Source organism: Schistocerca americana, chromosome 11 (assembly GCF_021461395.2).
Source record: "Schistocerca americana isolate TAMUIC-IGC-003095 chromosome 11, iqSchAmer2.1, whole genome shotgun sequence".
Lineage (NCBI taxonomy): Eukaryota > Metazoa > Arthropoda > Insecta > Orthoptera > Acrididae > Schistocerca > Schistocerca americana.
This window is the reverse complement of record NC_060129.1, coordinates 27,611,966-27,635,489: the sequence shown is the minus strand read 5'-3', so window position 1 is coordinate 27,635,489 and position 23,524 is coordinate 27,611,966. Positions and strand designations below refer to the sequence as shown.

The 23,524-nt window shown below is 38.9% G+C and overlaps 1 protein-coding gene across 6 annotated transcripts in view; it reads left to right on the top strand.

The window, feature by feature from the left end:
- LOC124553641 (zinc finger protein 708-like) overlaps window positions 1-23,524 on the top strand; it is a 174,710-nt gene that overhangs the window by 135,086 nt on the left and 16,100 nt on the right. For all 6 annotated transcript variants that reach the window (XM_047127511.1, XM_047127512.1, XM_047127513.1 and 3 more), the window contains exons 6-7: window positions 6,469-6,531; window positions 21,655-21,692. In XM_047127511.1, the coding sequence (XP_046983467.1) occupies window positions 6,469-6,531; window positions 21,655-21,692 (101 nt within the window). The remainder of the gene's footprint in view (window positions 1-6,468; window positions 6,532-21,654; window positions 21,693-23,524) is intronic.

Below are 23,524 nucleotides of genomic sequence, written 5' to 3'. Positions count from 1 at the left end.
ACAGAGGGGGAAAAAATGTCCTGCAAACATGTGTCTGAAAATGATGCTGTGCATGCAATGACAACAAATTGTCCTGGAACACAGTAAAGAGCTGTATCACATTCTCATCACGACAGATGTTCAAAGTGACCTTCATGGCATGCAGTGGATGTGTTCATACATTGCTTCATGGATTGCCGCACTCTTTCGTACATTCTGACCTCTCCATGAAGAGCCCCACAGGCATCATGAACATGCTGTTGAAGGGTTTGCCATCAGGCACTGCTTCAGCATACACAATATTTTTCAGATGCCCCCAGAGGTAAGAATCCAGGTGATGTAAGTCTGGTAATCTAGCAGGCCATACTATGGGGCCTCCACATTCTGTCCAACATCCAGGGAAGTTGATGTTGAGGTGTCGGTGAAGAGTAATGTGGAAATGGGGTCTGCTCAGTCATGCAGAAAGAGAGTAACCTGTGATAATGCCAAAGGCACATTCTCAAGCATCCCAGGCAGAGTATTCTGCAGGAAGTCCAGATATGTTCCTCCATCAAGGTGTTGTGGAGTAATAACCAGCCCAAGTATGTGATCATCATGAATCCGAGCCTACACATTGATGCTGAAGCGATTCTTATGGGATCTCTCAACCATTCCCCAATGATTGTCTGTAACCCACAGATGATGATTATACAGACTGATGATGCCAGTACTGGTAGAGGTTGCTTTGTTCGTAAGGACTGATGACAGATATCCCATAATTGTGATGGTCTGTTGCAAAACCTATTGACAAAATCTTTCCTGTAGATGGAAGTCTGCTGCTGAGAATACTTGCACTCATTGCATGTGGTAGAGATAGTAGCAGTTGTCAATCAGGATACACACAATTATACTTTGTCATTTATATTTGTTTTCCATCTTTCCCTTAGTTGCTCTAAATTTGGGCAGGTACGTACCATCTGTGGCACTAAATGAAAGGCAGTTTGTTTATTACCACACGTCTATTGCTTCTTTTGTTTGGGAAGCATCATCAGTGACCTGAAATGCATGCTTCTGTCACACAGCTAGAGGCTGCTGCCAAGGGTCATCACTGCAGGGGATCAGATGCAGGGATGCGAGAGATGTCGAGCACATTCCATGTTTCCCCCATTTGATCTGCTACTGTAGCCGCCCCGATTACTGCCTGCACTGAGGTTGACCCCTCACCGTGGTCAAGTGGGAGATCATTCCAAAGTCTGGCAGGCAGTGAAAAACTTTCGATGGGGCCGATCGTAGGGCCTCCCCAGTTCATTATCAGTGGCTGATGAAGTCTCTGAGCCAGATGCACTCATCCACCCTGTTCCAGAGGAAACTTCTCTGCCTGCAAGGTCTGGGCGTTCGCAGAGGGTGGGTTTGCTAGTAGTTGGGAGCTCTAACATGAGGCATGTAATGAGACCCCTTATGAACATGGCTGCCAAGGTGGGGAAGGAAGCCAGTGTGCACTCCAGGTGCATTCCGTGGGGATTCATTTCAGTTGTGGAAAGGGTGCTTCCAGATGCCATGAAGAGTACAGGGTGCTGCCCTCTGCAGGTGATGGCTCAGGTCGGTAGCAATGACGTGTGTCGCTTTGCATTGGAGCAGATTCTGTCTGGTTTTGGGCGGTTAGCGGAAATGGTAAAGACTGCCAGTCTTGCTTGTGAGATTAAGGTAGAGCTCACCATCTGCAGCATCGTCAATAGAACAGACTGTGGTTCTTTGGTGCAGAGCTGAGTGGAGGGTCCAAATCAGAGGCTTGGGCAGTTCTGTGACCATGTAGGATGAAGATTCCTTCTTTTGCGCCATCAGGTGGTGGGTATTTGGGTTCCGCTTAATAGATCATGAGTCCACTGCACACAGGAAGTGACTACACGGGTAGCAGGGGCTGAGTGGAAGGGACAGGGCGGTTTTATGGGTTAGTGGGCCTCTGAGAGCCACAGAAAGGGCATCCATCTAAAAGGGAGCAGGTAAAACACAGTAAGTTAGTTGTAGAAACGATCGGTATTGTAGTTGTAAATTGTCATAGCTATGTTGGGAAAGAACCAGAGCTCCAAGCCCTAATAGAAAGCACTGAAGCTCAAATAGTTATAGGTACAGAAAGCTGGCTAAAGTCGGAAATAAGGTCAGCAGAAATTTTTTCAATCGATCTAATAGTGTTCAGAAAGGAGAGATTAAATAGAATTGGTGGTGGTGTATTTATTGCTGTCAGAAGTAGTTTACCTTGTAGTGAAATTGAAGCAGATAGTTCTTTCGAAATGTATGGGTAGAGGTTATACTTGACAATTGGACTAAACTATTAATTGGGTCCTTTTACAGACCCCTCAACTCAGAAGATATAGTTGCTGAACAGTTCAAACAAAACTTGAGTCTCATTTCAAATAGATAGCCCATTCATACAGTTATAGTTGGTGGTGACTTCAGTCTACCCTCGATATGCTGGAGAAATTATGTGTTTAAAGCCAGCGGCAGGCATAAAATGTCATCCGAAATTGTACTGAATGCTTTCTCAGAAAATTATGTTGAACAGTTAGTTCATGAGCCCGCTCGAAGTGTAAATGGTTGCGAAAGCATACTTGACCTCTTAGCAACAAATAATCCTTAACAAATAGATAGTATCGTGATGAGTACAGGGATTAGTGACCACAAGGCAGTTGCTACAAGTCTAAATACCATAACACGTACAACAGTCAAAAGGAAATGCAAAGTAAATCTATTAAAAAAAGGTGATAAAAATGCTCTTAATGCTGTTTTAAGAGACAGTCTTCACTCCTTCTGATCTGATCATGTAAACGTAGAAAAGTTGTGGAATGATTTCAAACACATAGCATTGACAGCAATTGAGAGATATACCACATAAATTAATAAGTGCGGTACTGATCCCCCATGGTACACAAAACGGATCAGATCACTGTTGCAGAAGCAGTGAAAAAAGCATGCCAAATTTAAAAGAACGGAAAATCCTCAAGACTGGCAAAGTTTTACAGAAGTTCGAAATATAGCACATTCTTCAATCCGAGATACTTTTAATAATTTCAACAAAGAAACTCTCTCTCGAAATCTGGCAGGAAACCCAAAGAGATTCTGGTCGTACATAAAGCACACCAGTGGTAAGATGCAATCAATACCTTCACTGTGTGATAACAATGATGAAGTCACTTGATGATAGTGCCACTAAAGCAGAGTTACTAGACACGTTTTTCTGAAACTCCTTCACCAAAGATGATGAAGTAAATATTCCTGAATTCCAATCATGAACAACTGGCAAGATGACAAACATAGAAGTAGATATCCTCAGTGTAGCAAAGCAGCTTAAATCACTTAATAAAGGCAAGGCTTCTAGGCCAAATTGTATATGAGTCAGGTTCCTCTCAGAATATGCTAATACTATAGCTCCATATTTAGCAATTATATACAACTGCTCGTTCACAGAAAGATCCGTACCTAAAGACTGGAAAGTTGCTCAAGTCACACCAATACCCAAAACTGGAAGTAGGAGTAATCCATTGAATTACAGGTCCATATCACTAATGTCAATTTGCAGTAGGGTTTTGGAACATATACTGTATTCAAACATTATGAAGTACCTTGAAGAAAACTATTTTTTGACACATAGTCAGCACAGATTCAGAAAATATCATTCTTGCTTAACACAACAAGCTCTTTATACTCATGAAGTAATGAATACTATCGACAGGGGATGTCAGATTGATTCCATATTTTTAGATTTCCAGAAGGATTTCGACACAGTTCCTCACAAGCGTCTTCCAACCAAACTGCGTGCCTATGGAATATCACCTCAGTTGTGTGACTGTATTCGTGATTTCCTGTCGGAAAGGTCACAGTTTGTAATAATAGATGGAAAGTCATGGAGTAAAACAGAAATGATATCCGGTGTTCCCTAAGGAAGTGTTATAGGCCCTCTGTTGTTCCTGATCTATATTAACGACATAAGAAACAATCTCAGCAGCCATCTTAGATTGTTTGCAGATGATGCTGTCATTTACTGTCTTGTAAAGTCATCAGATGACCAAAATGAATGCCAAAATGATTTAGATAAGATATCTGTATGCTACGAAAAGTGGCAATTGACCCTGATTAAAGAAAAGTGTGAAGTTATTCACATGAGTACTAAAAGAAATCCGCTAAATTTCGATTACACAATAAGTCACACAGATCTGAAGTCTGTAAATTCAACTAAATACTTAGGTATTACAATTACAAATACCCTAAATTAGAACAATCACTCAGATAATGTTGTGGGTAGAGCAAACCAAAGACTGCGATTCATTTTCAAAACACTTGGAAGATGCAACAGGTCTACTAAAGAGACTACTTACACCACGCTTGTCCGCCCTATCCTGGAGTATTGGTGTGCAGTGTGGGATCTGCATCAGGTGGGACTGACGGATGACATCGACAAAGTACAAAGAAGGGTGACTCGTTTTTTTTTTTTTTTTATTGTGAAGTAGAGGAGATAATGCCACAGACATGATATGTGAATTGGAGTGGCAATCATTAAAACAAAGACATTTTTCGTTGTGACTGGATCTTCTTGTGAAATTTAAATCACCAATTTTCTCCTCCGGTTGTGAAAACATTCTGTTGGTACCCACCTACATAAGAAGAAATGATGATCACGATAATATAAGAGAAATCATGGCTCACACAGAAAAATTTAAGTGCTCGTTTTTCCCGCACACAGTTTGAGAGTGGAATGGTAGAGAGACAGCTTGAAGGTGGTTCATTGAACCCTCTGCCAGGCACGTTATTGTGAATAGCAGAGTAATCGTGTAGATGTAGATGTATATTCCCAATACCAGTGTGAGTGGCTTAACACAGGTTATAATTTTGTTTTGGTACACATCACAAAATTTGCCTATAATGACAGCTTCTGTCTGTTAATGTGTATCTTAACCTTTTCCGTGTCTCTGAAGGCTTTCTTTTGTTGGATGGATGGATATTGACTAAATGAAAACATCAGACTTTTACTTTGAGAGAAACACATGGTCTTGAGTCATATTTTTACTGATTATGTCACATGCCGTTAGTTTTTTCTCCTGAATGCAATGTATGGAATTATTTATCTCGAATACTTCATTTGGGAGTTTTACCATGTAGTCAGTTTTGTCTGTGTATATACTGTCTCTGCAGTTATTAGGCATAATTTCATAGCGTTTTTGTTTTGCATGTTGGTATTCTGTTTGCCATGGGTTTATATCGACTGTCGCTTTGTTTGTACTTCACTGTTGCTATTTGAGTTTATGTACAGTCTTTTTGAGATAGTGAGTGGAGGTGTGGATGCTAGAAGATGGAATACCAAGTGTAGAAATTGGAACATTTCCAACATATTTTTCTGTTTGAGTTCAGTATGGGGTTAAAGCAGTGGAGGTATCAGAAACATTTCCACTGTTACAGGGATAATGTCATTGGACAGAACATGGCAAGAAAATGATTTTGCTTGTTTTACGGAGTATAGTTTTGACATTAATGACTCTCCACATTCAGGAAGACCTTTGGAATTTGATGAAATTAGTTTGAATGCATTAGTCCACATTATTGTACTTGGGAACTAGCAAATGTGATGAACTGTTATCATTCCACCATTGTGCACCATTTTCATCCAGTGGGGAAGATTCAAAAATTGGGTGTATGGGTACTGCATTCTTTAAACCAAAATAATAAAATTAGCAGGTGACAATATGTGCATCTCTGCTTGCTCGTTCTCAATTGCCTCACAAAGAACACTGACCATTCCTATCTTTTAGCATTACTAGTGAAGAGAAACAGTGTTTTTTTACCCAAAAAGGAATAGAAAGGAATAGTTGAGCCGAAACAAAGCTGCAACTCCCCATACAAAGACCTGCGCACATCCACAAAAGATACTTTTATGTGTCTAGTGGAACAGTGACAGTGTGTTTTAATATGAATTGCTTCCCCTAGGCGTAACTACCGTTGGTGACATTTACTGTCAACAACCGAGATTTGTCACAGATTCAGTCCAAGAATGATGACCAGAAAGAGTGCTTCGGATGGTGCTACTCCACGTTAGTACTTGCCTGCCTTCTGCTAGACTGAAAAAAAAATTACTAACAGGAGTTGGTTTGGGAAGTGATTATGCACCCAACTTAATCACCTGGTATTGCACCCTCAGATTTTCACCTTTTCCATACTCTGTCAAACAACCCACAAGGATCTTTTCTAGAAGAAAATGTGCTTCAAACGTGGGTCAGTAGTTCTTGGCCTCAAAACCAAATGATTTTTACAGTCATGGAATGAAAAAGTTACTCCAGCATGGTTGACTGATGTAAATATTGACAGAGAATATATTATTGATGACTAAAGTCTTTGTTATGTGTATCTGTTGTGTTTATTAAACTTATGGAAAAACACGGTGAACTTATCCACCAGCCTAATATACTAATGAACTTCATTCCTTCAAATGTGATTTTATCTTTCTTTGTTATTTCTTTATTACAGATTGATGCATATACGGAGTTCTGCATTCGTGAATGTGATCCTGTGAGAATTGAGAAAGAGAAGGTAAGTTACTGCTATATGATATTACTTTGAAATGAATTCAATGAATGCAAATAACTTGGCCTCGGCTGTGTTAGGTATGGATACATTACCAATTGATGACAAATAAAAATTTATTCCAGACCAGTCCTCGAACTTGAATCTCCCACTTATTACAAGTGGTCACCTTAACCATTAGGTTATCTGTGCACACCTCCCAGACTGACTGAAACATCATGCAGTCTACATTCCTGTACCATAATCTCTTGCACTCATCACTAAATTCTCGCAGCTACACTCTGATAGCATTCTGTCATCATCAAGGTCTGTGCATTCAGACATGGAAGAAAATATTACACGCCAAGGTGGGCAAAGACGATAATGTCATAGGTCTTGATTCCTCATTGTCTCATTCCCACTGGTGTGGGAATACAAAGTATAGCTGGTGGCATGTAGTGATAAATGTAGCTAACTATGGTATATGAATGTAGACATTGTGATGTGTGGAAGTTTGGGTCAGTCTGGAAGGCACGCATGGATGGCCTAATGGTTAGGGTGATTGCTTGTAGTAAATAGTAATCCGGGTTAAAGTTCCAGTTCAGCACAAAGTTTCATGTCATGGTACATGTATATCTAGCACAGCTGAAGCCAAGTGATTCACATTCAACGAATTTATTTAAAAGTAATTTTGGATGGCTGTATATCATCATCAAGGTCTGTTCATTGAGATATGCAAGTAAATCATATGTGATACATGTTAAGGACTGTAGAATGTAGTTGGATAGATAAAACACTCTACTCACCAAGCAGGGGCAGGAGAACGCACACATAAAAGGAGTTTACCTTTATGCAAACTTTCAGAGCCAGTGGCTCCTTCTCATCCCATCAAGTAAGTCTTCCCTGACCTGCAGTTCCGGGTGACTTCCACAGTTCTGGTCGAGTTTTCTGAAATCTAGTCCTTTTCCTTCAATCCTCTTCCTTCCCCTTCAACCCTTCTGCTGATTGAATGAGATACTTGCTCCAAAAGCTTGCATAAGTATAATCTTCTTTTATGTGTGTGCTTTCCTGTCGCCACTTGATAAAAAAAATTTTAATCTATCCAATTGCATTGTATTGTCAAAAACTGATTATTTTCATTGTTATGTTAAGGACTGATAACTATTTATTTTTCTTAGGACATATTTATATGTCTGGTACAGTTGTAGGTATGTAGTTGCAATAGAGTTTGGAACTTCAGACAAAGAAAGGGGAAATATTCCCACATAAATACACATCCAGCTGAATTTACTGAGTTTTTTATGCAATGTAATGGAGGTATGAATGTATTCCAAATTCATGCTGTTAGCCCGGTGAGTGTTCTGGGAGATAGGAATAGGGTGACTATTTTCTTTTTTGACACACTTTTTTTCTGAAAAGTAGCCCTAGTTGCTGCAATATCAGATCTCTATATCAGAGTGCAGCTCATGTTCTTGTGGTAGCGTTCTCGCTTCCTAAGCATGGGGTCCTGGTTTTGATTTCTGGTGGTGTCATGGATTTTCACCTGCCGTGAGATGACTGAATGTTATGTCATCTTCATCATCATCATTCATCCCCATTGCGGTCAGATGAAGACAATCGCAAACCACCCCTCTTAGGACCTTGCCTAGTACGGCAGTGTGGGTCTCCTGCATTGTTCCCCTATGCTGTGTCAAGAAGCATGGGGCTTCATTTCCATTTCGATATCAGAACGCAACTTTCATCATTGCTTTTTCTGTCACTGAATCCCAAAAATTTCTAAACTCTTCTGCTTGAATGGATGCTTGCTGTGAAAGTGATCTTCTCTTTAAAATATCAGCTGTCTTTTGCTTGTAGGACACATAGTCCATATCAATTCAGGTAGGCTAGGAAAAACTCTTACCTTCATAGTATCGGATGTTATTGAATTTAGCATATGTTAAAATGAAAGACTTAAGTAAGGAACACGGTTTTTTTTCCTCAAAAAAAAAAAAAAAAACTTCTACTCCGAGATACAGCCCTCCAAAAATGACACTGCACATACCATGCTGAATATGCGAATTTTGGAAAAAATTTTAAAATGCTGTGTCTCTGGAACAGTTGTAGATATTTTGTTGGGGTTTTTTATTTGAAAGATAATTGCTTTATGATTACAAAGAAATCCTCCATTTGGACTTATCTGTCAAAGTTCTTTTACTATAGCATTCTGAACTTTTTTATAATTTATGCAAATTTTTTTTAAAAAATGCCAATCCATTAAATGTAGATTTTTTTCTTTTAATTACTGCCATATAGTTCTACATTCATTGAAAAGGAGAGCTTCCACTTTTAGGTTGAACAGGTTGTATAAACAATTGAAATTTTTGCCATACATAAAACATGTTTTATTACCACATTATCACATAACAGGCAAGTCTTATTTAACATAATTTTAGTTTTGAAAGATGAGTAAAAGACTCATTTTTCTAATGTTTTAAGTGGTTCCAAAATGTATGTGAAAGGTCCAAAGACTTAAAGGTTTAAATTTATACAACTTCTGTGCACTTTTGTTTTATACTGAAATTAGCCAGTCAATGAACTAAAAGAATGTGTTCTACAGCTTCAGTATCTTCCTTTGATATAGAGTGATACCTTCCTGTTGAAGCAATAGGAACTGGAGCACCTACAATCTTCAAAACATTGTGAACAGGAACAGAGCACTGATGGCATTGTTGCTGCCCTTCAGCTGGAAACCTATAGCCAGCAGCTGATCCATGTGGCAGCATAAAGTTCACTACAATTTTGTTTAACTCATAACTGGTGTCTATAATCTCTGCGCTCCACCAGTCACAGTCTCTCACACACACACACACACACACACACACACACACACACACACCACAAACATCCCCTTCTCAGGTTGTGAATCTGAATATTATCCTGCTGTTTCTGAGGTGTTGAATGAATGAATGAAATTTCTTCTTTCTTGCTCTTTAAAGTGCGTACAATGTGAGTTCATCGATCACGTTGAATCAAAAAACGTGTCTTCTGAATTCCTTTCACAGTAGTAGTTTGTTTGGGCCATTCTTCTTTTTTCTGCTCATGGAATTTCCTCTGTGGACAAAAGAATGAGAGCTGTGAATGTGTAAGATTTCACGACTCTCATAAAATTCTCAGAATTCTGAATCGCAATTGTATTTGGTCTGGAAAAATTGTTTTGTAACATGGTGCTGCAGCAGGTCTCCTACACCATCAGAAGGCCCCTTCCTGTGATCAGTAACACTGTATACCCAGACAGTTGGCACAAGCGACTTACTCAACTCAAACAGCTGGTGACGATTTTTTAAATGACTAGGATCACCATCAGATATAATGATCTTCTCTGCCCCTGTTTGCAGTTGAAGAATTTTGCACATTGCTAGCAAAGCATGTGCTGAGTCACGTCCTGTGTCATCACTTGTCACTGCAACATTTGTGGTCTTGTTTTGAAAATATGTCACTAATGTAAAAATTGAAACTTGGCACCGCACGGGATTAGCCGAGCGGTCTAAGGCTCTGCAGTCATAGACTGTGTCGCTGGTCCCGGCGGAGGGATGATGTCCTTAGCAGTTAAGTCCCATAAGATTTCACACACATTTGAACACTTTTTTTTGAAACTTGGTCATTACTCCAATAATACCCTTGTACTTCGTGTGGGAGAATTACAGACCTTTTCTCAGCAAAATCACAGTGAAGCACTGAACATATTTCTTCAACTCTGCAATGTGTTGTTGTTTCAATTTCTTCAGATGCTGGTGTGTTACTGCTTTCACTGGCCATTTACCAAGTTCATGAATGAAACTGGAAAGGCAATAGTTAGTTTATTTTCCTCCCATGTCACGTATGTAATTTCTTTATTTATCTGCTACATCTTTCAAATCAAGTTTCTGTAAAGACAGTCCTCCATTTCCAGGGCAGTCACCACATTGTTGAAACAAACAATTCTCTCGCTTTATGTCACAGACTTCAAATGACTTTGCCTGCCACTGTGGCCGAGCGTTTCTAGGTGTTTCAGTCTGGAACTGCGTGACCGCCACGGTCGCAGGTTCGAATCCTGCCTTGGGCTTGGATGTGTGTGATGTCCTTAGGTTAGTTAGGTTTAAGTAGTTCTAAGTTCTAGGGGACTGATGACCTCAGATGTTAAGTCCCATAGTGCTCAGAGCCATTTGGACAATTTGATTTACTAATGACTTCACATACCCAACTAAGGTGTCATATGTCACATGCTTCAGTAAGTTCTTCAAAGTTACCACACAAACTTCAAAATTCGTGCAGAAAACACATAAACAGACATCTCTATGTGGGTGTGGAACCATCCACTTAGGTCATAGTGCATAAAATTTTTATCTTCCAGAATTTGAAGTTGTATAGTTGCTCTTATAAATTGCACACATTTCTTTAATACTGCGAGTGATGTACCTCTTCACTTTGACAACCTTTTGACCTTAAACTGTTGCAGTTATAGTTTCTTTTTTGTTGGCACTCTGGTGAGAACAGTCCCATTTATCTTCCAGATAAAATGACTGCACTATTTGAACTTGAGCTGTTTCTACAGGATGACTATAATAGGGTTCTGATCTTCCAAAGACAACTTTTACAGACCTCACATTTCTTGATTTGTCTACCATGTTCTTTGACAAAGAACGTGGTTCAAAATTATGGTCTTTGAAAATGTCTCTGGAATAATGGTTAAAACTTGCACCTCTTCACTGTAGGATGCACAATATTGAACGGCAGAATTGATGTTTGTGAAAAATTCCTGGCAAGAGGTGCATGAGTGCTTTTGTTCATTTTCTTCTCAAGACGTGTATTCATCCATATCTTTGGAAATTTCTCTGTGCTTTCTTGATGCATAGAGCTTATGACTTGACTTCACTGACCACAGTTTCTTCAGATACTACCATTGTTGTTGTTCTGTCAAAACATTTAGAACACAAAAACTCGTCATTGGAAACATCTTCACTTTGAAACAGAGTCTTCAAATGAGAACACTTATTCACAACCTGAACGAAATCTGTATTTTTGTTTGTCTTATATATCACACTTTTATGAATATGCAGATAGTGCGCACACTTCACTCTCCTGTGGCCACAGTCAGAAGACATTTCAAACAGTCATTTTCACAAAACACACTGCAACTGTGTCAACTGGCAAATTCCTAATAAAAACTCAGAACTCACTGGAGGGTCTCAGATTTCTTAGAAGCCTCTTCAGTAAACAAATTAGCATCGAACAAGCACAATACAGAAACCTGCAATGAACAAACACTAAAAAGCAACTGACAAGAAAGTACTACAAAGTGTAAGAAATATCGGCAGCAGTGAAAGTGAAAAGAAATAACTGCAGCAAAGAAAGTGATAAGAAATAATTGCAACAAAGACAATAGAAATAAACATTGTAACAAAGAAGGTAGTAAGAAACAACTTCAGTGAAGACATACATTACCATTGAGAATTTAAAAAAAAATTTTTTTAAATAAAACCTGTCCATCTTAAAAGTGGAAGTACTACATGGTACTAATGAAGAGAAAAAAATTTAACTTTTCTGGATTGGCATTTTTGAAAAAAAAAAAGGTTTCTGTAAATTACAAAAAAATTAAAAATGCACACAGTAAAAAAACTTTGATAGATATGTCCAAACAGATGATACCATTGTAATCATAAAGCAATAATCTTTCAAATAAAAAACTCTAACAAAATATCTAGAACTGTTATAGCATTTTAAAATGTTTTCCCAAAGTCACATTTTTAAAATGGTGTTGGCTGTGTCATCTATGGAGACCTGTATCTCATGGCAGGAATTTTTTTGAAGATAACAAAAAAATACGTTTCTTACTTACTCCTGAATTTTAACATACACTAAATTCAGTAACATCCGAGACTATGAAGGTAACCCCCCTGCCTCAAGTGATACGGATTATGCCAGGATACATGCCACAGTCATAAAATTCCAGTACAGTACAGTAATCAGTGTCATGTTGAAAATCATCCAAATCAGTGACAATTCTTCTTCCACTGTTAACAATAGGGAATTGTTTGGTAGTTGTTACTTCTTACGATGGTACCTGGATAGTGTGTGTGGTACAAAACTCACTATGGCAATTGTGTGAGCTTAGTCATAAACCAAGCTGGTCTGTGCCAAAGACGTTTTGAAAAGGAGGAAGACAAGGGATGATTGAAGTTACCTACCACTCCCAGCTTCCGTTTTCACTGCTCTCTATTATAGTGATGTTGAAAAAAACCTCTTGAATCAGTAGAGTTCAATAAGATCCCAGGAAATGATGGTGTTGTCAAGCTTAATGATGTATTTGTGAGTGAGTTATTCTACACTTGCCACCATTTACTGCCAGTACCTTGAGCACAAAGATGCTCCCCATGATTGGAAAAGCACACAGGTCTCACCTATCTTCAAATGAAGAGCTGCAACTGGTCTACAGAAGTACTGTCTTGTAGATTCTTTAAAGAGATGGAAGTGTTACATCTACATACAGCGACGTCACCATACAATGCCTGACAGAGACTACCTTGTACCAGTGCTAGGCATTCCCTTTTCTGTTCTACTCACAAATGGGGCTTATGAGACCTGATTTCTCTTGAATTGTCTACACTTAGGAGCTTCTTCCTCTATGCCCATCGCATGCAGATGTTTCGTAAAGTTCCCATAAGTCCTACCATGAGTTTATTGTGCCTCGTGCTTTAGTCCAGGATTACAAAACTTTTCTTGAAACATGGCCATGGCATCATTTGCTTTCCTTGCTTTTGTTTTTGAATCAGCCCAATAATGTACATGCTGCCTCCTCATCCAGCTACAGAGTTTTGATTTTACCATCACCTTAGTTATAACTTAGGACAGGTTCTGGTCCAGTAAATGAGGTTGTTGCACCTGTTGTGACCAGTCTGTCAGCTGCTTCATTGTCAATAATGCTTGAGTGACTGGGTACCAATAAAAGGTTTTAACTGTTGCATTCCTGAGTCTCACAAGGGCTTCACTGTATTCTGCAACAATCTTTGATCTTGTTGCAGGGGCTGAAAGCTTGGTTGTCTGAGTAAACATGGATGCGATGATCCTTCTACCACCAAGAAAATTCTCCTAAGTGCACACTCTTCATAGCAGCTACTTCCACCTGGAATACTGTGGCCTGCTACACTAGAGAGAGTGTTCTTTGAAGTCTAGGCTGTACTCTGTACATTCCAGTCCCAGTGCCTTCACTGTTTTCAACGTGTCAGTAAACCATAATATGTCTTCTTAACAGTATCATGGTTCATTCTTCCACTGCTCTCTTTTTCCAATTGTTACATGGGAAGGTTTATTAATGCAGCTAGATGTTATTGTATGGTCAGCCAGCAGCTGCCCTATCATTCTTATATTTACCACCTTCACTATACTGATGTGACATTGTGGATATCGTAAAGGTATCAATTTATTTCCAGTTTTTGACCTGTGTGCCTCTTGCCACTGCACTCATTCTAACCCAAAGGTGTAATGGGGTCATGTCCATGTATTCTCAATCCCAGCAGTGGCTCAGCTGCTAATTCTGCTGTTTATGACAAACAGGTCAGTATGTGCACCTTACCAACTCAATAGCAGCCACCTTCTGTTCTACTTTATTCCAACACACTGTAGCCCCATAAATTATGATGTGTGCTCCTCGGACATTTGTCAGTAACTGTTGCTGACAACTGTCCAAGGAGCACACATGCCCATAATAATCTGCACGAGACCAGGTAACAGTGCTGCAGTGGTTTGTAACACAAGAGTTACTCAATTTACGCAGTCCTGAAGATGACATAATGTAATGTCGAAACTGGTAGCCTAAAAATAAAACCTAAATAACGGCTATTGGTATTGTATTATTAGTATTCCACAAGGATAGATGCATACTTGTGTTGATACACTGTGCATTCTAGAATGATGAGATCATCCAGGGAATGCCACACAAACATTCCCCAGATGATAATGCTTCCTCCTCCAGCCTGGATGCCTCAGACAGTTGTTGCAGGGTCTTTGCTTTCAAACTTTTACACCATGCACACCAACTGCCATCTGTCCAGTGGATCATAAAATGCAATTCATCTGAAAAGGCCATTTCTTGCTACTCAATGGACGTCTACTTGTGGTATTGATGTGCATATTCCAGCCTTCATCGCCAGTGAACAGCACTCAGTGAGTGCGTAAACCAGATGCCCATACACAGCAACATTTGCTGAATAGTCACTCAGGAGACGTTGTTGATAGCCTCTTGGTTCATTTGGGTGGTGAACTGTTCAACAGCTGCACATATATTCAGCCTCATCTCCAGTCTTTAACTTGTTTGCCTTTTGGTGCTGGCTCCGTTCTAGCGCAAAGGTGTAATGGGGGGCATGTCCATATTTCTGCAGCTGTCATCACCACTGCCATCTATGGCTTATGGTGCACCGTAGATGCCTCAGTGCCATCTTTCAGATAGCACTGTTTTGCCTTGGCATTTTCTGGGCCCATTTATCCTGAGGAGCGGGAGTATTAGACTCCTTCCTTGCAATGTTTTTCTCTTTCTTAGAGGTAGAAGGCATCCAATTACTCCTTCCACTCTGAGACAGTCATTTTTGCAGGTTTTAGGCTCAAAAACTATTAGTTCCCTTCATTTATATGTAGGAAGCCATTTTTTACCTGTCTTTCCTTTATGTTCTTTGAGAAGTTTCCCTCCTCTCAGCCCTAGACAAGGATTTAATCTTGAGCTGGTCCAACTTCTCAGTGACTTTTTCCACTTCTTTGGCTGGTTTATTGCTTGATCCAGTTGTGGGAACAGCTTCCATTGTTTACAGCCTTAGTGGGTGTTTGAGGTCTCATCAAGTCCCTCTGTTTTTGTTTTTGCTCCAATTTCGGCCTCACAAGAACAGTGGAGTTATTGAGTTAATACCATGGAACATCATATGGTTTAAGGGTAATTACTCAGGGAAGTCGCCCAATATCCCTGAGGCTCCATTAGTCACACACCTTCCCATGTGCCATGGCACAGGTTTACTGCACTTTGGACTGGGTGTTTTGGGAATTGGGGAAAAACTATGTGGGTGGACACAGGAGAGATGGGGGTGTTGTGAGACACTCTTGATATGGTTCATCTGCCATCTGCTGAGGCCTGTCTGGCATGGGAGATACTGTCATTAGCTGTGTTACAGTTGGCATGGCCCTCAGCTTCACACGAACATGCAAGACTCTCTGCCTGCATTGTCACTGCTTTGTTAGGGCAGTGTCCCCCAGAGAGGTTTGTCTGTCAGTACGATTGAAGTCAATGTCTGAGTTCAAGGGGTAAGAACCTACAGAAGTTAGCAGTCACTAGCAGTATATTAAAATGCGAACATATGAGTGCAGCACTACAAACGAGAAAGCCTCAGCTCAGAGCTTGCCTGGGGTTGGCATTGAGTGACACATAGTTGGCATCTAAACATTCTAGCAAAATACTACTTGGAATGTTATACTACAAGATGTTTGAATAGTTATGGCACATAATCTTCTCCCTCTCTGTAGTTGGCCCACCAACCCTGTCAATACTTCACAATCTTGACATGAGACTTTCCACGTCTCTGGTGTCTCCAGCCAACTACATTGGCATCCTTCCCCTTCTCCTACTTTGAAGGTGAGGTGTTGCTGGCCATTTTTCTAATAACATCCTTGTTTGACAGTAACAGCATTAATCTGATAGCCATGCAATGCTGGCATTTTTTGGATGGCTAGCAACAACGATGTCTTACATCATTTTGATCTGCCCTGAGGGTGGGGGTTTCTACATTAGAAGTGGAGACCTCACATATGATGTGCCTCTTGTAGTCTGTTGGGGCACCTTAGAGCAGCATGTAGATGGTGTATGGAGTTACCAGCTAATTCTTTGAACTGAAACTTCTACTCTTGGACAGCTATCCAGCATCTGCAATCCACAAGCTTGTTATATTACTGTTTTATTCATGTAAACTAAATGCTACCAACTGGGCCTGTCATCTGAAGGGTCTGGTTTCTTGCCTTGCAGCACTCTAACTGGTTTCCGAGAGCCTCAGACTTAACATTGAATAAGTCAAGAATTGTCAGTATACGACAGATGAAATATACCAGTAACAGACCTAGCAGTTGCCTCTGAATTGATTCAGTGTCCTCATTTTGTGTGTTCTGGTGGCGAACCCAGACACTAAAACAGTAATCAAGAATAGGTTGAAAAAGTGTTCTGTATTTGGTCTCCTTTATAGATGAGATACAGTTTACTAGAATTCTGTCAATAAACTGAAGTTGACTGTATAACTTCCCAAAAACTGACCGTCCATGCTTCATCTATTTCATGTCGGTCATCCATGTTACACCTAGAGCATATTCTGAGTTCAAAACTTGTGACCTACCTGGAACAAAAGTACCCATTCTTTGGAAATAATCGTAGGTTCTGAAAATATCGACTATATGAAACTCAACCCCATTATTCACATGTTATTCCTAGGGTCATCGGTAGAGGAAATGAGGTTGACGCAGTGTTAGTGCACTTCTGCAATGCTTGTGAATTGGTATCACATTGATTGTCTTCTAAATAAAATGCATTTGTAAGGGATATGTTGCATGGCTGGGAAGTAGATTGTAAAATTTGCTGACAGACAGCGCACATCAAGTAATTTCTGATGGAGAGAGTAATGTACAGACACTAAAGTGATATCTAGTGTGCCACTGATGACTGTAATATTGCTATTGGTGTTCAGCTTGTATGTTAATGACTTAGAAAATAGTATTTAGTTGCCATCTTGGACTCTTCATAACTGATGCAGTTATTTATGAAGACAGAGGGTTTGTTAAAAATTGCAGTGATATCCAGTTAGATTTTTACAAAATATCATCCTGATATGAAGACTGGCAGCTACATTGTTTTATCAAGAACTGGGAACTCATGTACCTCATGAAAATTGGCTTATGAGTCACAATTTGGGTAAGTCATGTACAGTACAATTTGTACAGGCATGAACTGGATAAACCACAGTGTCAGTTGTAGGTAATGCACATGGTTGGCTGCAGGCCATGATAGGATTCTGGGGAACTGGATTTTGTCTACAAAGGCAATTCCATAAATATTACTTATATATCCCATGCTTGAGGACTGCTCAAATATATGGGATGCATATTAAAGTTGAATAAATCGGGAAACTGAGTGTGTACAGAGAAAGGCAGACTAATTTAACTGTTGAGAGAGTATAATATAACATTTTAATGGTCTTAACTCGTGGACACACTAAGAAAGACACCATACACCTTCCCAGAACCAACTTCGGTAACTTTAACGACGGTTTTTGAGAGCAGAACCTATGAATATTCTTCAGCCCCATATGCATATATCCAACAGAACTCATGGAAATAAAATTTTGTAAATAGCGGCTGTGGCAAATGCAGGCAAGCAGTCATTCTACCCAGAATCTAGCCATAAATGCAACAGGAAGAAAAAGTAATTTGTGGTATTATAAAAATATTCTCTCCAACCCTTTCATTATGCTAAATTCAGCAAAGCTTAGGACCCAATGAAATCTCTGTGGTGTTCTCTATGGAATTTGTGGCCGAGTTAGCCCTGTATTATACCGTAGATCACTCAGACAAAAAGCTATGCCCATAATTAGGAGATAATGCAGCTGGCAGACACCTGTTTAGAAGAACGGTAACAAAAATAGTCCACAAAACTGCTGTCCATTATCTTTGAAATCATCTCTTTCATGCCATACAGCATGGATTCCACCAATATTGGTGAACCCAACTTGATTTACTCAACATTTCATCCTGAAAGCCATGGATCAAGGCAGTCAAGTAGCTGCAGTACATCTTGACTTCCAAAACGTATAAACGTATTTGATTTAGTATCACACCAGTGTTAATTAATGAAAGTACAATAATATGTTGTACATTAATGTGTCAAAGATAACTATAAAAGTAACCTCAGACTTTTTGCAGATGATACAGGTATCTATAATGAAGGACTGTCTGAACAAAGCTACAAAAATGTTCTAGCAGATCTTGATAAAAGTTGAAACAAGTGTAAATTTTGTGAACATGTGTAAATGTTTAGAAATACAAAACTGTGAGTTTCACAACATGAATAAACATACTATCCTATGACTACAATATTACTGAGTCACTGTTCGAATCAGTCAACTCACACAAATACTTGTTTGTAACAGTGTAGCAGTTTTTATGGATGTGAAATAGAATGATTTCATAAGCTCAGTTGTAGATAGAACAGATTGCTGGGTTCAGTTCATTGGTAGTATACTAGGGAAATGCAATCAGGCTATAGAGAAGATTACTTATAAAACAATCATCTGAACCTTCCAGGAATATTGATCAAGTGTGTGACACATACCAGATAGGATCGAGAAGAGATATTCAATGAATCAAAGAAAATGTGAATAGTCACATGTGTGTTTGACTCTTGGGAGAACAACACATAGATGTTAGGAATCCTGAACTGGTAGATAGTGTCTCACAAAAGTTTACTTACAAAGTTTCTAGCGCTATCTTTAAGGGGATATTGTATGTCCTATGCTGCCAATGTTAAATTATTGAATTTTGTGACCCATTATCTTTTTAAGACACCAATTTACAATTTTCCATAATTATTGAATGCACCTTTTTAGAAACACTGAACTAGAATTATTACTGAAATTGTATTGTGGGGCATGTTATCTTCTTTTTTTCCAAACACTCAGTTTTTTGGCAGAATTTTGTAAATAAATGAACACAAAAACAAAACAACTCAGGATATTTTAATTATTCTTGTTCCATATGTGTTGAACCTCACACTTGGCATTCTGTGAAAATTTCATGTCTCTACCATCAGTACTTTTTTAGAAATCGGGTCATTTATTGCAAAACATGTAGTTCAGAAGTATCGAGGTTTAAATCTTTTTTATTACAAATTCTTATACAGACCTACATTTCTGTGTCTTTTATGCACTAGAATCTCCCTGTCCCATAGTCTGTGTCTTCTTCAGTGTCACAACAGCCCAGTGCTTGCCTTCTCCCCCCCCCCTTTTTTTCCTGAGCAGCTAACTCTGCTTCATGTACATGAAGCTCATCCAGTTTCAGCAGTTCTTTAGCTGTATTCTGTCCAAATCTTACCCCTAACTTCTCCAGAACCTTAAGTCTTTCATAGTTTCCACCATTAAAAGTTATTACAGCATCAGACACTGCTAACTTTTGAGTCATAAGGCCAACAAATATATTTTTAGGCACACAGCATCACACAACATTATTGAAGGACTCATTCACATTCTGGGTCTTCCCATGTAAACACTTCTTTAGTAGCTCAGGATTTGCCAAATCTCTGTAAATAGGTTTGATTGCCTCCATTACTGCCAAAGGAAGATAATGTTTATGTGTAAATTCATTCATTTATGCCAAGTGTTTGGTGGAGGTGGACACAATGCATGACATGGCTTTTCATTGGTGTTTTCTAGTACTTCACAAGAAAATGAAGGTCTCACATATCTGTTAACCACAAATTTACATTTCTTGAAGTTACTTTTATGCTTAGTCATTTTATTTACGTATAAAAAGCAGTAGAAGTTAGTTTACTACAAAAATAGCTGATAATCGCACTACTTTCAACGAAAACTGTTATCAGAAACAAAGGACTGATTTCTTTATTCGTAATGCCAACTTCCGAGATGTAGCAGTAGGCACAAAACAAAGTAATTCACGACCTTCTAGACTGTGTAGTTCCCAAGATATGACTGCTCAATTGTGGCAGTAAATTCGTAGCCACGAAATTTGACAGTCACACATGAACATTAAAAATATTATTTGAAGGGATCACAATTGTCTGATTTTAATGTATTATATACCAAAATGTTCAGGAAAGTCCAGAGTACATTATGGAGTAGAAAACAGAAAATGTCAAATTTCAATGAATTTCGCATACAATGTTCCCTTAAATGATGAAATATATTATACTACAATCCTCTACATACTGCTCCTCTAATGACTGTGAAGAGTTGATAGCTATGTCTGCACCTATACTTTGTACACCGCCTTATTTGGTGTGCCAGTGGATACTTTGCAGACTACTGGCACTTTCCTCCTCTCCTGTTCCAGTTACAAATTGCCCATGAGAAGAAATTTTGTGGTAAGCCTCTTTGTGATCAAGAATCTCTCTGTAATTTCGCCTTCATTGTCATTTCACAAGATATATGTATGAGAAAGCAATACATTGGTTGACACTTGTAACAATATACCCATTTGGAATTTTAGTAGTAAACCAGACGATGCTAAATGCCTTTGTTGTATCCTCTACTGCTGGAGTTGATTGAGCATCTCTGTGATGCTTTTGTGATTTCTAAATGAACCTGTAACAAAATGTGCTGCTCTTCATTGGATTCTATTTCCTTCATATGTGATATGGATACCAGACTAATGACCAACATTCAAGTATTGATCGAATGAGGTTTACGTGTGACTGGTTTTATGTTATCATTCCACTTTGTCACTCTGTACACATACTCCCAGTTATTGTGTCAGTGTGAGAACCTCTTATTGTGTAGTGCTTGTGGCAAGTGGATCTATGGATATCAAATTTTAAATAATTGTTATTAACGGCAGGCTATAATGTAATCAAAAACCCTAAACTTCCAGGCATATTGGAACTATGTGGTGGGCTGGTACTTGGACCTGGAACCTTACATTTCATGGTCTAGAACAAAGTTTAATGTGTCAGACTGCTTCAAGCCACTGCACATGACACTGGAAACCATAAGATGACCTGTTAGCTTTCATTTATTGTATTGGCTAATATGTGATGCTTTAACCCATTGGAATATACTGCTGAGTTTAATGAAATTCAGCTTCAGGTATAGCTGAAGGCATATATTTTTCATATGCAGTGGGAGAATTTCTCTCTGTAGTGCCACTGAGATATGTACTATTTGCCATAAATAGATTTTGTATTTAATGAAGTAAGTTTATAAATGTTCTATATGACTGTTACAGACTGTTCAGTAACATTGTGTGTGTGTGTGTGTGTGTGTTTTTCATGAAAAGGAAAATTCCAGATTTATAAAATGTCTATGAATAGTAGCAGTCTTGGTAATATCTCTTATTTGTTGTTTTATTTTTTAATTCATTCCTTAATAGTATTATGAAATATTTCAGGAGGTAGCCCCAAGAAGATGTGCACCAGACAGTACATGGTAAGGTTTTCATTATTCACTGGGTGATTATCTTTGAAAAGTAAGATGTTTATCTTTTCATAGAACAGCACATGTAACAGGTTGAGGATTTGTGTTCTTTTTTGTAGTATCAGTTGACAGTCACATTACAACATAATATGATCTATAACACATTTGTGTGTATAAGTAGTCCATTATATGTAAATGTGAGGTTGTCATGGATTTACACAATTAACTTTTTCACTAATCAGCAGTAAAATAAAATTAATGAGATGGCATTTAAAAGTTGCAGCCTTATGGTTTTGAAGCATGAAATACTGATGATATCAAAAGTGTGAGTTTTTAATTGCTGTAGTTTTTCTTCTCTTCACACAATGAGTTGTGTTTTTGTAGAACAGAATGGCCAAAATTTCTAATGCAACTGATGTATGGAACTTTCAATCAAACAATATTAAATGTGGTGAAATAGGTATAATGATTTGTACATTGACAAACCTAGCAGAAATTTCAAAGTAAAATCTAAACAATAATTTTCACTTCCTTCATTCACAGATATGAAATACTTTCTTAGTAGATGCAAATTTGAAACTTGAGTTTCTCCTGGTGTATAAACCTTCAAATAACTTACTGCCAGGTAACATCTTTGTCAACTGCCAATATTTCAATAGGTACACTTTGTGACTTTTTGAGGCTAAAATGCTTTTTATAATTTAATCTTAAGTACTTCTGTAACAACACTATGCCAATAACTGGAAGAATCTCCATATTGTATATTGTTATACTTCATTGGATGGTTGTGCCAAAGCATTGATCTCAAGAACATATTTGCTGAGCTGTTGTAAGCACATGACACTTAAGACACCAGTTCCCCATGGTACTGCCAAATATGTGACATTATAAAGAATGTGACAGTTGTCCACGATATGCAAACCGAGATCATGCTTCATGTACCCAAAATGGCCCCCAATCTTAAATGGTGTTCAAAAAACACCTTTCAAGTTATATTTCCACAACCTTGTTGAAAATGTTTCCTATGTAAGGCACTCTGCTGATACCTTATTGGTATCATAACCCATTCAATTAAAGGTTGGTTAATAATGACATCCCCCCCATTAACCATGGACCTTGCCGTTGGTGGGGAGGCTTGCGTGCCTCAGCGATACAGATAGCTGTACCATAGGTACAACCACAACGGAGGGGTATCTGTTGAGAGGCCAGACAAACGTGTGGTTCCTGAAGAGGGGCAGCAGCCTTTTCAGTAGTTGCAGGGGCAACAGTCTGGATGATTGACTGATCTGGCCTTGTAACAATAACCAAAACGGCCTTGCTGTGCTGGTACTGCGAACGGCTGAAAGCAAGGGGAAACTACAGCCGTAATTTTTCCCGAGGGCATGCAGCTTTACTGTATGATTGCATGATGATGGCGTCCTCTTGGGTAAAATATTCCGGAGGTAAAATAGTCCCCCATTCGGATTTCCGGGCGGGGACTACTCAAGAGGATGTCATTATCAGGAAAAAGAAAACTGGCGTTCTACGGATCGGAGCGTGGAATGTCAGATCCCTTAATCGGGCAGGTAGGTTAGAAAATTTAAAAAGGGAAATGGATAGGTTAAAGTTAGATATAGTGGGAATTAGTGAAGTTCGGTGGCAGGAGGAACAAGACTTCTGGTCAGGTGACTACAGGGTTATAAACACAAAGTCAAATAGGGGTAATGCAGGAGTAGGTTTAATAATGAATAGGAAAATAGGAATGCGGGTAAGCTACTACAAACAGCATAGTGAACGCATTATTGTGGCCAAGATAGACACGAAGCCCATGCCTACTACAGTAGTACAAGTTTATATGCCAACTA